The sequence below is a fragment of the Aedes albopictus genome, chromosome 3, assembly GCF_035046485.1.
Source record: "Aedes albopictus strain Foshan chromosome 3, AalbF5, whole genome shotgun sequence".
Classification (NCBI taxonomy): domain Eukaryota; kingdom Metazoa; phylum Arthropoda; class Insecta; order Diptera; family Culicidae; genus Aedes; species Aedes albopictus.
Window position 1 is genome coordinate 205,144,206 of NC_085138.1, and position 14,902 is coordinate 205,159,107.

The following is a 14,902-nucleotide window of genomic DNA, read 5'->3' on the forward strand; positions in this document are numbered from 1 at the left end:
GATTTATTCGTATTGCAAACTTTTCATCTGTCGACCGGTGTTATCGAAGCAATAATATCCTATGCTTGCGTATGTGTTATAAAGTATGTTATGGTATTGATCCCTCCCCTCCATTGACATTAGCGTGCCGTGCTGATTGATGGTATGAGCAGACCCTTAACCTCACGTCACGTTTTGCAAACGGCAAAAAATGTTAATTGTAACGTTCACATGGACTTTCCCGAGTTGTATAAATACAACAACGATCAAAAGTTTACAACCTACATGTGGAAAATTATTCATACGAATTAGAATTCAATCCGAAGGGGTTAAGGAAAGGCTTCGATTTAATTACCTTTTAGTTCAGCGCACGGTGTCATCGCGATAGGTTCGATACGCTCTTCGGTTTTGAAACACTATACAGACGTTGTTAGTTGAGATCGTTCAGAGCACAGCAGTGAGAAAAGTGTAGCATGAGCCGTAGTCAAAAAACCAACGATTTTTCCGGCTCTGACCGATCGTGTACAGGTAACGGTGAATTTCAAATGTGGAAATATGTTTATCTGGTACACCTCTGTATAATAATTGGTTCATTAAGAATGTGTTATTTTATGGAAAATTGAAAGGATAATCAAAAAGTTTAGAGATAGATGCAACGGTGCTGTTCAGTTGATACAATAGAAGAAATATGAGCCACATTTACCCTTTCATTGGGACATTTTTATTGTTTGGATAATGAGGTAAAACATATTTGAAGGAACTATTCATAATTACATATATAGCGCATTTAGTTCACCACTGGACTATCGCACTAGTTTTTACGAGTGCGAAAACGCAAATAAAAGTGCGCGATTGTATCCAATCAACTTGGTGTCTTCGGAGCACTTAGGCTGATACAAATTTTATTTTGACTTTCTGTCTGCCCTCCCTTCAAAAATTTTTGGCCGGATTTAGCATTTTGAGGGGGCAGATAAAAAATATTTATCAAAATTTCGGGTCTTGCCGAGAATTCTTTAACAAATCCGATGAGTTTTTCATATTTTTCATATTGAATGCTTTATTATTTTTATCCCCCCCCCTCAACCAGCAAAAGAGTGGTGGGACAAAAAGTGAAATAAATATTTGTAACGGCCTTATTCATCATACATCGAAGAAATAGTGCGCCGAAGACATCAATTTGATTTGATGCAATCGCGCAGTTTTATTGACGTTTTCGCACTTATGAAGACTCAGTGCGCAGTCCAGTGGTGAACTAAATGCGGTATATTGTGTACAACACCATATTTGTCTCAGTCAAAATGTTAAACATATTTAGTAAGGATATGTTTAATTGTATAGGGTGCAAAAGTAAAGAAAAAATATGACAAGCATGTCCAATAATTTCGTATTTATGGAAAAATGATAAGATTCTGTCATTTTTTTTTCAGAAGTTTCACTTTTAGGTGTAAAAATTCCTTTATGGAATTGGTAATTCATTATGGATTTTCACTAAATCTTCTTTAATTGGAAATTAATTATGGATTACACTTAAACTTCTTCAATATTCATTTAATTGGAAATTCAGCATGAAGTATGGGTTCTTAAGAATGCTGTGTCAAATTTTTATAGAAATCCTAGCAGTACAAGCAAAGATATAGCGTTTTGCGCCTCGCTCCCTTATGGGCGCGTAGTTCAAACTTTTGCTAACATTTAGGCCATTTCGGGCCGCGATTAAATAGGTACTAATAGAAGTAAACCTTTCCCTGGCACAGACTTTAAGTCATAGAACTCTAGGTATGAAACCCGAAACGGATTAGGATAAGTTTTCCTAGACAAAACCAAGCTATGAACAATGCGGCAAAGACTGTGAACTAAAAGGCGAAATGCCATACAAAACACAAATTCCAGGATGACTGATGGACCTAGAACAAATATAAAACCTCGTCATCCTGTGATCGGAAGATTTTATCAACCTGTATAACAGGACACATTTATGTTTTGTGTGATTTATTTATTGTTTTTAGAAAATTTGGTTCCGAAAATGTAATTTTCATAAACAACAGTCATAATACTTCAGCAGATATATTGAAAAGTGAGAGAATAAGTTTTTTTTTTGTCTGTAATAACGAGATTTTTAACCCTAGGCTAGTTCATCTCGGGACCCACGCTTTACTTCCCTTCCAAAGGAAGAACCCACATTTTGTAAGTATGTCGGGAGTGGGATTCGATCCCAGGTTCTCGGCGTGATAGTCTTGTGTTTTAACCACCACACCAGGTCCGCTCCACTGAGAGAATAAGTGGTTCTAGCGCTCGAAAAGCAATAGACACATTCCAGCGTAACGGGACACCGCGAGGAGCTAACTTCCGTGAACAAATGACGTCTGCAATCAAATATAATGTTCATGACCATATGGTTTAACAGGTTTTATAACAAGCTTATTAGATGTACTTCCTGATGCAATACTTGTTCTAAGGAGTTTTGGTTCCAATTTACATTATATAACATGCTACATTTCGTAACGGGACACCATCGCAGAAATCTTCTTTTTAAAATTTTCAAACTGAAATGCGTATATCAGCTCTGTTATAAGGTTTTGAATAATATAATCTTCTAGACATTTCTTCTTTGGATTGATGTGAACAAGATTGCCGAAGTGAGTTTTACTGCGAAATGTATAGTTTAAGAAATATTCTTGATTTAGTTTTGGGAGCGCAGCGTTACGCTCGCGAGAAAACAGTGCAATGGGTCCAGAGCCGTGTTTACGAAGACAAAAATGTTTGTGCCTAAACCATAAGTTTAAGATACATGGTGTTTTTGGGAAACTTTCTTCTTATTTTTCGACCTTTTTTATCATTATTGTGAAATTAGGGTGGTCTCTCTAGTTTCGATGATCCAAACATCTGCTTTTTAATAGTTTTATGTACGTTCACAAAATGTTCTACAAAGTTGTAAAAGAACTTATTTGGAGCAAGTTTGCCGAAGAAACCATTATTCTATCTCTTATGGTTTCTAACTTATATTTTTTTAAAAGATTCATGTTAGGGTGATCCATGAATTTCAGTTTTCCTGAAATAACTTTTAATGCGTTCGTTTCTCGTAAATACTTTGTTCCGAGCACTTTTAGAACTATCAACGACGCATATTTTTTCCAAAGAGCTCAAAGTTCTAACTCTCATAGTTAAAAAGATATTGGCATTTTTCTTCGAAAAATCACTTTTTTTCAAAATGTCATATCTCAAAAAGGAGCAAATGGATTTTCAATCTTCCGGTTGCATTGAAAAGATCGTACTCTGTTCTATTTATGGTGATAAAACTGTAGGTGCCTTTTTTGTTTAAAGCTTTTTATTGAATTTAGAAAATACGATTTTTTTCATGGAAAAGCAGTTGTAACTTTGAAAATCGATGAGATACAAACTTGGCGTCTTCGACAAAATTGTGAGTTTTTGGCTGCTATAAAAGTACCCAGAACAAAGTATTGCGAAAAAATCAACACATAAAATTATATTGAGTAAAAACAGATTTTCATATGGAAAGCGGAACAATTTCAGCAAACTCTACTAGTCTTTGTTAGATAGATCGAAGTAACCATGTCGAAAATGTTTAAATTTGCTTATAATCCATAATTCGTCAATAAACTCAACTTAAAATGTGATTTTGAGCTGATTTCCATCAATTCAATTTCAATTTCATCACTTCAATGTATGGATAGTGAAAATGTCTATCACTAGTATATGTTTATGTTAACGTAAAAGCCTATCAAAGTTACATGACTTACAATATCTTATCAACAGTGTGCCTAAATGGTGATGACAGTATAAATAAACATTGATTCTACAATGAAATGGATGACCATTTACCAAGCTACTTTGATCTATCTAACAAAGACGAGTTGAATTTGCTTGAAATGAGTCATTTTCATATGAAAATCTGTTTTTATTCGATATAATTTTATGTGTTGATTTTTTCGCAATACTTTGTTCTGGGCACTTTTATAACAGCCAAAAACTCACAATTTTGTCGAAGACGCCAAGTTTGTATCTCATCGATTTTCAAAGGTACAACTGCTTTTCCATGAAAAAAATCGTATTTTCTAAATTCAATAAAAAGCTTTAAACAAAAAAGGTACCTACAGTTTTTTCGCCATAAATAGAACAGAGTACGATCTTTCCAATGCAACCGGGAGATTGAAAATCCATTTGATCCTTTTTGAGATATGACATTTTGAAAAAAAGTGATTTTTCGAAGAAAAATGACAATATCTTTTTAACTATGAGAGTTAGAACTTTGAGCTCTTTGGAAAAAATATGCGTCGTTGGTAGTTCTAAAAGTGCTCGGAACAAAGTATTTACGAGAAACGAACGTATTAAAAGTTATTTCAGGAAAACTGAAATTCATGGATCACCCTAACATGAATCTTTGAAAAAATTATAAGTTAGGAACCATAAGAGATAGAATAATGGTTTCTTCGGCAAACTTGCTCCAAATAAGTTTTTTTTACAATTTTGTAGAACATTTTGTGAACGTACATAAAACTATTAAGAAGCAGATGTTTGGATCAGCGAAACTAGAGGGACCACCCTAATTTCACAATAATGAGAAACAAGTTCGAAAAATAAGAAGGAAGTTTCCCAAAGACACCATGTATCTAAAACTTATGGTTTAGGCACAAACATTTTTGTCTTCGTAAATACGGCTCTGGACCCATTGTGCAGTGTTTTGCAAATGGTGTCCCGTTACGGCTAAAGACATCTAGTTGTAGATCAAATGCTTTGCTAGATAGAATGTTGGTGTCTTCGGCAATGTTTTTCAGACAGATGGTAGCTGTCCGGCAGGACGGGCAGGACACAAATAGGCCTTCGAACCCGCTCCGGCTCTATGGTGGCCTTCGGGATGGGCAATGGGGAAACTGTTTCGAGGTTTATTTAACCTTCACGTATCCGACCCCCGACCACTCATTTTCAAAATGCTAACACTTCGTCCATTTTTATCCGATTTTTTTGAAGTCGCCCTTAATTAATCGTAAGTTGGTGCAAGTTTATTATATTCAAGTGGCCATGAAATATCCGGAACCATTTCGGAGATATTCCGGATTGTGCTGGGGTCAGGGGGTTGTCAAAATGGCTAAAAGTGATTATTTCGTGTGTTGTTGTGTTTGAACCATCGATTTTCAGCGAAATTTTTGTTGCGAACAGTGAAACAAAACTGCGATAATAGATTTGAATAAGTTGACCCATCCGGATCCCCGTGACAGGTTCCGCGGGGCCTCATTGGGGACACTTCTGGTTTTCAACCTAAACATGCCGTGTGACATATCAATCTTCATGATTTCGAATGACTGAGTCAGAAACGATAGACTGAAGTATGTATCAACTAATATGGCCACCCCGGAACATATAGCACAGGTTCCACGGGGATGTCATCGGGAACATTTCTGGTTTGCAACCAAAACATGCCGAGTGACGTATCAATCTACTTGATTTCGAAAGAATGGAATAGAAAAAATTGACGTAAGTATGTATCAACTGATATGACCGCTCCGTAACACCTGGAGCAAGTTCCGCGGGAGCCTCTAAAACACAACACTGTAAGTGTTGGTTATTTTGTGTCGTGAGTGTTACCGAGAACTTCGTGATTTGTGATGCGTGAAATGTACAAATGTAATATGGCAGGTAATACTCGTGGTTAGTGTAGGTGTCACCCAGCTAAAAAGCTCCCGATAGGCTAGACAGGATAAGGCCAGGCTCCACCACCCTAAAAGCAACCATCAGCACGCTACACATCGTAGTTCGAAAACCCACCACCAGATGGACTGGTTACCAACCATTGAGCGGCCATGAGGGGTGGCGTAACGGGGCCATTGAGAAATGGGATGGCTGGAGAGGGCAATGACCGAGGAACGAGGTCATGGACCTCAAGGCAGTCAACGACTCGGTATGCTATCACTTGCCCAGACTTCGTCTACCAAGACAGTTTAAAGGCTAAAAGTTAAAAAGGAAGATTTCGTAGAAGTTTGAAAAGTTTGGAGTTTGAAGTTCAAGAAGTTTGTGGAAGTGGACAGAAAGAGTGCGCAGTGGACTACAGGTAATTCTACCACCACTTCCTGTATGTTAGCCCATTTGTAATGCCCTCTCCGTGCTACAAGAACCCCGCCGTTTTTTGATGAAAAAGTGCTCGACCGATTTCCCTACTCCGTAACCATCTGGGCAAATTCCGGCACAGAACCCGCCGAAGGCCGATCCGTTACCATATCGGCAGGACGGAACACGTAGGAGGTTCAGGAGCCCGTGCGGTACAACCCCAAGCCACCCCAAACCGTAGGACGTCGCCATCGCTGATAGCGGTGTGAAGTACCGTGCGCCGCCATCGCGTACGCCAGCACCAAGAAGCTGTACGAAGACCTGACAATACCCAGGACGCAGAGGTAGAAGGTGACCAGGAGTGGTGGAGTGTTGCAGAAGAGGGGCCCCCAACGTAAAAGGTCAGGTTAGATTAAGAAAGTGGGAGATTAGAGGGAGTGTAAGGAAGTGCCAGAAATACAGACCAGTTAGACCGAATAAAGCGTAGTTGTCCGTGAAGTGCTGTTGTGGTTCCCTATTTCAAGTGCGAGAGTTCCCTGCCCGCGAGTTCCGTGACGTGAGCGTGCCGACCCTGAGGCTATTGTGTCGGGGAGTCTCAGTACCGCTCCCGACCGACTTACCCGATAATTACAACACACACGAAATAATCACTTTTAGCCATTTGGCAAAACACCCCACCCCCTGACCCCAGTACAATCCGGAATGGTTCCAGATACTGTATGGCCATTTGAGTGTTATGAGCACCAATTTATGATCGATTGAGGGCGACTTAAAAAAATCGAATGAAAATTGACGAAATGCCAGCATTTTGTAAATGAGGTATCGGGGGTCGGGTACGTGAAGTTTAAATGTATCTGCAAAACTATGGTTGTGCGAAAAAAGGGACATCGTAGCTGTCAGGATGGAGGTATCTTCCGCTAGAGGGAGTAGAGAGATCTTGATGGTCTCGGCATACTTCCCAAGTGACGTGGACGAAATCCCTCCTCCAGAAATAGCTGCGCTCGTAGCCTACAGCCACCGACACAACATCCCCTTCGTCATAGGGTGTGACGCAAATGCACATCACACCGTATGGGGAAGTACAAATATAAACACCAGAGGTGAGTACCTGTTACAGTTTCTCTCTTTCAAGAACATTGACATTTGTAATGTTGGTGACAAGCCCACGTTTGAAAACCTCATTCGTCAGGAAGTTTTGGACTTGACTCTATGTAGTCGGTCTATCTCTGATAAAATAAAAAACTGGCATGTTTCTGAAGAAATATCAATGTCAGACCACAAACACATCATCTTCGAATGGGAAGGGGGTCTAACGATAGAAAAAACGTTTAAAGATCCTAAGAAAACTGATTGGGAATCCTACTCAGCTATCCTACAATCTGAAGAGTACATCATAGAAAGTCACATCAAGTCCATTACACAATTGGTAGATGCGTCCAAATCCATTAAAAACAAAATCCTTAATGCCTACCAAGAGAGCTGTCCAACTAAATCAATTAGTTCGAGCAGAGACGTTCCATGGTGGAATAAAACTCTTGAGAAGCTTAGGAAAACTGCGCGTAGGGAATTCAATCGTGCCAAGCGAACCGGCGATTGGAGCCTATACAGAAAGGCCCTGACGAACTACAACAAAGAAATAAGGTCAGCCAAACGGAAATCGTGGATTCTAATGTGTGAAAGCATAGAGAATACACCCGTAGTGGCCAGACTCCAAAAAACTCTTTCAAAAGACCACTCCAATGGTGTGGGTAGCCTCCGAAAGACGGATGGTTCGCTCACTGTAGAGCCTAGCGATACACTGAGCGAATTGTTAAAGATCCACTTCCCTGATTCAATCCCTGAGTCGAGCATCGGCGACCAAGACACTGGAATTGCTGTCTCAGATCCACAAGAGATCCAATCATGGGTTTCTGGATCTAAAAAAGACGCAATAAAGGTTGCAAAGGAAGCTTTCACTCGGGCCAGGGTTGAGAGGGCTGTGAGATCTTTCGAGCCATTTAAGTCTCCTGGCATGGATGGAATATTCCCAGCGTTGATCCAAAAAGAGGAGAAAACACTGGTTCCACCCTTGGTTGAGATTTTTAGGGCGAGTCTGATTTTGGGGCATATACCCAACGATTGGCGTCAAATCCGGGCTGTCTTCATTCCGAAGGCAGGAAAGAGGGATAAAACCAACCCCAAAGCATTCAGGCCGATAAGTTTATCCTCTGAAATGCTCAAAATTATGGAAAAGGTACTATGCGAGTACATAAATCACAAATTTATGAAAGCAATGCCTATGTCAAAAAACCAATTCGCTTATCAAAGTGGAAAATCTACGATCTCGGCACTACATACGGTAGTTCAAAAGATCGAAAAAACACTCAATGCAAAAGATATTGCTCTTGTAGCATTTCTTGATATTGAGGGCGCATTCGATAACGCTTCTTATTCGTCTATAGGCTCAGCAATGTTGAGGAGAAAATTCGACCCATGCATTGTTACCTGGGTACATGCTATGCTAGCTAATCGAAAAATCTCCTCTGAGCTTAGCGGTTCATACATTACTGTTAAAGCAACAAGGGGATGTCCGCAAGGCGGAGTGTTTTCTCCTTTGTTGTGGTCACTGGTGGTGGATGAGCTTCTAGACAGCTTAGAGAGAAGAGGCTTCGAAGTGGTTGGATATGCTGATGACGTTGTCATTATTGTACGAGGCAAATTCGAAAGTGTTATCGTGGAAAGAATGCAATCTGCCCTAAATCACACTTTTTCTTGGTGTCATAAGGAACAACTAGGCATAAATCCTACAAAAACTTCCATTATCCCTTTCACCAAACGGAGGAAGGTCCAACTGAAACCCCTTTTCTTGAATCATACACAACTAGTTTATTCAAGCGAAGTAAAATATCTAGGTGTCATACTCGACGCAAAACTGAATTGGAACTCTCATCTCCAATCAGTTGTGCAGAAAGGTCTCAATACACTTTGGGTTTGTTCAAAAACCCTGGGTAAAAGATGGGGCCTAAAACCAAGTATGATCATGTGGATATATAAAACCATTGTTCGTCCCAGGACTACTTACGCTTCCCTTGCCTAAAACTAATGAGGCTGCTGCAAGGGCGAAGCTCAACAAAATCCAACGCACCGCTTGCATAGCGATCACTGGTGCAGTTCGTAGTACACCCACTTTGGCCCTAGACGCAATGCTTCACCTGCCCCGGTTAGATCAATTCATAAAGCTGGAAGCGGAAAAAAGTGCTCTAAGGTTAAAGAGAACAAAAACGCTGCTGTCGGGAGACCTTACGGGTCACCTCAGCATATTAAATGAATTTGCCATAAATCCCGCAATAGGAATTTGTAGTGACTGGATGGAAACGGTAGTCAATTATGACTTACCTTACGATGTGCTCATTCCTTCCCGCCAGGAGTGGGAAGGAGGTGGACCCAGCGTTCCAACAGGCTCTATAAATTTCTTCACAGATGGTTCGAAAATGAATAATCTGACAGGCTCCGGAATCTATGGCCCTAGAACAAAAATCTCTGTCCACTTAGGACAGTGGCCCACAGTATTTCAGGCGGAAATATATGCAATATTAGAATGCGTGTTATTATGCCTGAGGAGAAAGTATAGGTTTGCAAAAATATGTATTTTCTCTGACAGCCAAGCGGCACTTAAGTCGCTTAATAACTACACTTGTAACTCAAAGCTAGTGTGGGAATGCATTCTGGCTTTGAAAAACTTATCCATACGCAATCGAGTCTACCTATATTGGATCCCAGGACATACGGGTCTAGAGGGAAACGAGATTGCTGATGAGCTAGCCAGGAATGGATCTAATGAAAGGTTCATTGGCCCTGAGCCCTTCTGCGGGATCTCAGACTGCTCTGTAAAAATGGAACTGAACAAATATATGGTCAGTCAAATCACATCAAACTGGAATGCACTTCCCCATACGAGCCAATCTAAAAGGCTCGTAACGATAAACCCCAAGAAAACCCAACAACTATTAGGTCTCAACAAAAGGGATCTCAACATCTACACCGGTCTAATAACTGGACACTGCCCCTGCAGATACCATCTACAAAAGATCGGAGCAATCCAAACCTCAAATTGCCGCTTCTGTGACGAGGAGAGGGAAACATCAGAACACATCCTCTGCTATTGCAGTGCACTCACTCAACATAGGTTCAAAGTTCTCAGCAAGCCCTTTTTAGGGCCTGCTGACATATGGATCTTATCTCCCAAGGACGTGGTTGGCTTCATAAAGCTAGTCTCGCCAGAATGGGGGAGTCACATACTGTAACTCAGGATCTCTATTCATCAATAATAGATGGTCTTGAGTTCAGTCGATACCAAGGTATCTCAGTGACAAATATGTTACTGAGATAACTTGCGTACCTCACAGCAAAAGGGTATATCACAATAGTTCTAAAATCTGGACGCAGTGATCTTCACCCGACAAACGAGAGAAGAGATGGTTGTGCGACCTATCTATCTTCGCGGTTTTTTCACATTCTACATTATAATGATCCGAAGAAGATTCAATGATATCTATAGTACATTCTTCCAACACAGTCTTTTCAAGCATTTGTCGCATGTTGCTTTAATCCTTTTTTGGAGGCTCATACGCCTTGGGAATAAAGGAGTCAATTTCATTTGAAATAAATTTTACATTTTTAAGAGGATTTTTCTTCTATACTATGTTAGTTTTGAACTCGCCGTTTGGTCGAGATTAGAGAGAACAATATTTTTTTGGAAGGTATGGGATTATGGGGGCTTTCCGTTGATATTTAGCTAACCACAACCAGTAACGATACAAACAAACGGAGAAGAAGAAAAGGTTGACAATCAAAACGGCAAGAGGGAGGTCGCTAGACTTTCAATCAATGGTTACTAATTTGTTAAAGCTTAAAGCATTTAAAGAGTATGCTGTCACCACAAAACTTAATAAAATATCACTTTTTATACTGATCCACCAGAATACCTGCCCTTTGTTTACGTAGTTTTCGTAGAGCTGGGAAGCGGGCTTTGTTCCAGTAGGGGCGTTACACCAAGAAGGATAATGGAAATATATACACCCTATAATATCATTTCATCATAGTTACAGATTTTTGATTAAATATTCGATCAAACCAAACTTATTTATTCACTAAAGAATGTCTTTAAAATTTCCGTAACGGGACACCATTTCTACGTACCCATTGTAACGCCTAAGATAACGCGTCGATCAAGGGTACCCATATGTTGGAAGAAAGGTCTCCACGAGTACTAAGAGAATCCTGAAAATCATTTTTCTAAAGTTCGTAATAAATTCGTTATTACAACAAATGTGCTATTTTCGTAACGGGACACCATCACATTGCGGCTATTGCAAAAAGTGCTTAAAACATATCAAAACCCATTTTTATGAAAAGTTTTTTTTTCGGTGTATAAAATATACATTATTATACTACATTAACAAAAAATAGGTGCAATGTTTGCGAACTTCAACATGCGAGCAGGCATATTTGACAATTATCAAAGAAAAATTTCATTTTTCTTACATAAAATGCTATTACTTCACCTAGCTATTTAAATACGTTACCAGTCAAATTTTAAGTAAAACAATTGGTTTTCCTAATATTGAATCTACCCTTTTTCATATGCTGGAAAGTTTTGGGGCAAAACAATCACTTTGAAATTTGACACCCTTAGCGTAGAAGTGCGTGGAATGTGTCAATAGGCCAACGTTGTATCCACTAATAGGCCAATTTTTGTACCATAGACCATCGCACCGAATCTTTTTAACGTTATTAAACAAGTTCTTGAATATTTACGTTAGTTCACTTACTTCCAAGTGGTGAAACATGTATTGTCTAGAGTGCGTGATAGGGTCAACATATCATTTCTAGTGCTATTAATTCACGAGTTATGGTCATGGGTATGGGAAAATTCAAATTTGATCGCATCAACCCGGAACAAAGCTTTTTTACCCATGTTACACCCATAAGAAGGGTATAAATACCGCTTGAAAACCAACTTACGAACCGAGGCAGGGTCGAATTTCACATACCAATCAATTCAGGTAGGGATAAGGACGGAGGCCTCTTGAATGACGGACGTGAGATAATCGAAAGGTAGAAGCAGTACTTCGATCAGCACCTGAATGTCGTGGAGAACGTAGACCACGGCAGCGGAGGAAACGACGACGCCAGTGCAGCGGAGGACAGAAATGAACCAACTTCCACGCTGAGGGAAGTTAAGAATGCCATTCATCAGCTCAAAAACCAACAAAGCAGCTGGTAAGGATGGTATCGCAGCTGAACCCATCAAGATGGGCCCAGAAATGTTGGCCACCTGTCTGCACCGGTTGATAGTCAGGACCTGGGAAATCAAACAGCTATCGGAGGAGTGGAAGGAAGGGGTAAGCTGTACTATTCACAAAATGCGACCAATTGGAATGTGGGAACTTCAGAGCGCGATCACGATTTTGAATGTGACCTAAAAACGCTATCCCAGATCATCTTCCGTCGTTTGTCACCTAAAACGAATGAGATCGTGGGAAGTTATCAAGCCGGTTTCATCGACGGCCGGTTGACAACGGACCAGATCTTCAGCGTACGGCACGCAATCCTCCAGAAATGCCGCGAATACCAGGTCCCAACGCATCACCTGTTCATCGACTTCAAAGCGGCATACTGGGTAGTAATGTTACGATAGACAGGGATACCTTTGAGGTGGTGGAGGAATTCGTCTACCTCTGATCCTTACTGACGGATGACAACAACGTGAGTCGTGAATTCGAAGGCGCATCATCAGCGGAAGTCGGGCCTAATACGGGCTCCAGAACAAGCTGCGGTCTAAAAAGATTCACCCACACACCAAATGTACCATGTACAAGACGCTAATAAGTCCGGTATGGTCCTCTACGAACACGAGACATGGACCATGCTCGAGGAGGACTTGCACGAGGACTTGCAAGCACTCGCAGTTTTCGAGTGACGCTTGCAAAGGACGATCTTCGGCGGTATGCAGGGGAACGGTGAGTGGCGGGGAAGGATGAACCACGAGCTCGATGCACTTTACGGCGAATCCAGCAGGTGTCCAAAGCCGGAAGGATACGGTAGGTAGGCCATGTTGCAAGAGTGGCGAGCATTGGGCGCGATCGCGGCAGCCACAAACCGAGTATTGTGGCGTACTATTGTTAATTATGTCTTAAGAGACGAACCAGTCAAGGGCTGAAAGTCTCTATGATAACGACAAATCAATCAATTGATTATCTCTTGTCTTAAATGTGATGTTGTTGAGCAAATAAATAAATGTGTATGTAAAGAAATAACATAAAAAATAAAATTTCAATTGGCCGTTCAAAAGTGTCTGATTACTTTGCGGTCTTCAGCAAACTTTTTCGGCATATCCTAGGCTACATTTCAACGTTCTTAGTTACATAATTCTACACTCTTAGAAAAAATCATGTAAATTTAAGTTCACTTGGATGCACATAAAAGGAGCGGCCCGTTTGACACAAATTTACGTCTTCTATCACAAATAAAGTGTCGAGCTATCAATCGCTAGAGCCGAAGCGAGAGATAAAACATATGTAAGTAAAATAACGAACTGGATTCGAACACTGGTCCGCTGATTGAAAGGCACGTACTATACCTCTCGGCTGTATCACCGAGTTGTGAGATAATCGATAAATGTAAAACTGTTTCTACATATCAGGCCAGAAAGGTTTGTTGACATCTTGTGCAACCAACTCGAACTTACATGATGGATGTGCAATGGACTACCCGCTTTGCGCGCAGCCACAGTTGATCAGCAGGAGTAAATCAATTTAATTTTGTATGGCGAAATGCATCTAAACTTGAATTACTTGAAATACAAAGCGTTTCCCGAAAAAATATTTGGTAGGCTTAACAGTGGTCACCATTGTGCACAACCACTACCAAGTATTTTTTCGAATAGTGTGTTCCACTTTGAAGAATTTGCCTTTAGATGGTATTCGCCATACAATATTTTTGCGATTTACTTTTAGCGATTTTTCGTGCATAGAAGCTAGCGCCACATTGGTCGATGCGGAGAGTAGGAAAACAGCCGATGCAGGTAATTAATGAATTAACTACATCGGCTGTTTTCCTACTCTCCGCATCGACCAATGTGGCGCTAGCTTCTATGCGCGAAAAATCGCTAAAAGTAAATCGCAAAAATATTGTATGGCGAATACCATCTAAAAGCAAATTCTTCAAAGTGGAACACATTATTCGAAAAAATATTTGGTAGTGGTTGTGCACAATGGTGACCACTATTAAGCCTACCAAATATTTTTTTGCGAAAAGCTTTGTATTTCAAGTAATTCAAGTTTAGATGCATTTCGCCATACAAAATAAAATTGATTTACTCCTGCTGATCAACTGTGGCTGCGCGCAAAGCGGGTAGTCCATTGAGTCAAATTTGCCATTCAGTCATGAAATGTTTACGTTCGTTGATGGTTTACGTCACGTAATTTTTTAAGAATGTAGGCAAAATTTTTAAACTTGCGAAAAAAATTGAAAAATGGTGCGCAGCTTTTTCTTTTTTCTCGTTCTTTTTGTTTGGTGAACATAAGAAAAAGCACGATCATCTTTCTCATGTTTGTTTATGAGAGTGAGTGAGATAAAAGTAAAAGCTGCACACGCTAGAGCGTTTTCCTGTATAAAATTTCATACATTTCTACATTTCAGAAAATTGCCTACCTTTACGTGACATGTAATGGTTGACAGAATTTATTTAAATATAAAAAAAAACCTCAAAAATGTGTAAAAAACTGTCAAATCGAATGAAGAAAAAAGAAATAACGAAAAAATACAATATTTACTTAATTACGGTATACCGGTGTACTCTTTAGAACTCTTTTATCAGATTTTT

At 40.0% G+C, this 14,902-nt stretch overlaps 1 protein-coding gene across 1 annotated transcript in view; it reads left to right on the top strand.

Annotated features, from left to right (window-relative positions):
• The first annotated feature begins 262 nt into the window (after window positions 1–262).
• Window positions 263–14,902, top strand: part of LOC109432823 (acyl-CoA synthetase short-chain family member 3, mitochondrial) — a 65,437-nt gene continuing 50,797 nt past the window's right edge. Inside the window, exon 1 of the mRNA XM_029863452.2 lies at window positions 263–507. Within this exon, the coding sequence (XP_029719312.2) occupies window positions 453–507 (55 nt within the window). The 5' untranslated portion in view covers window positions 263–452. The remainder of the gene's footprint in view (window positions 508–14,902) is intronic.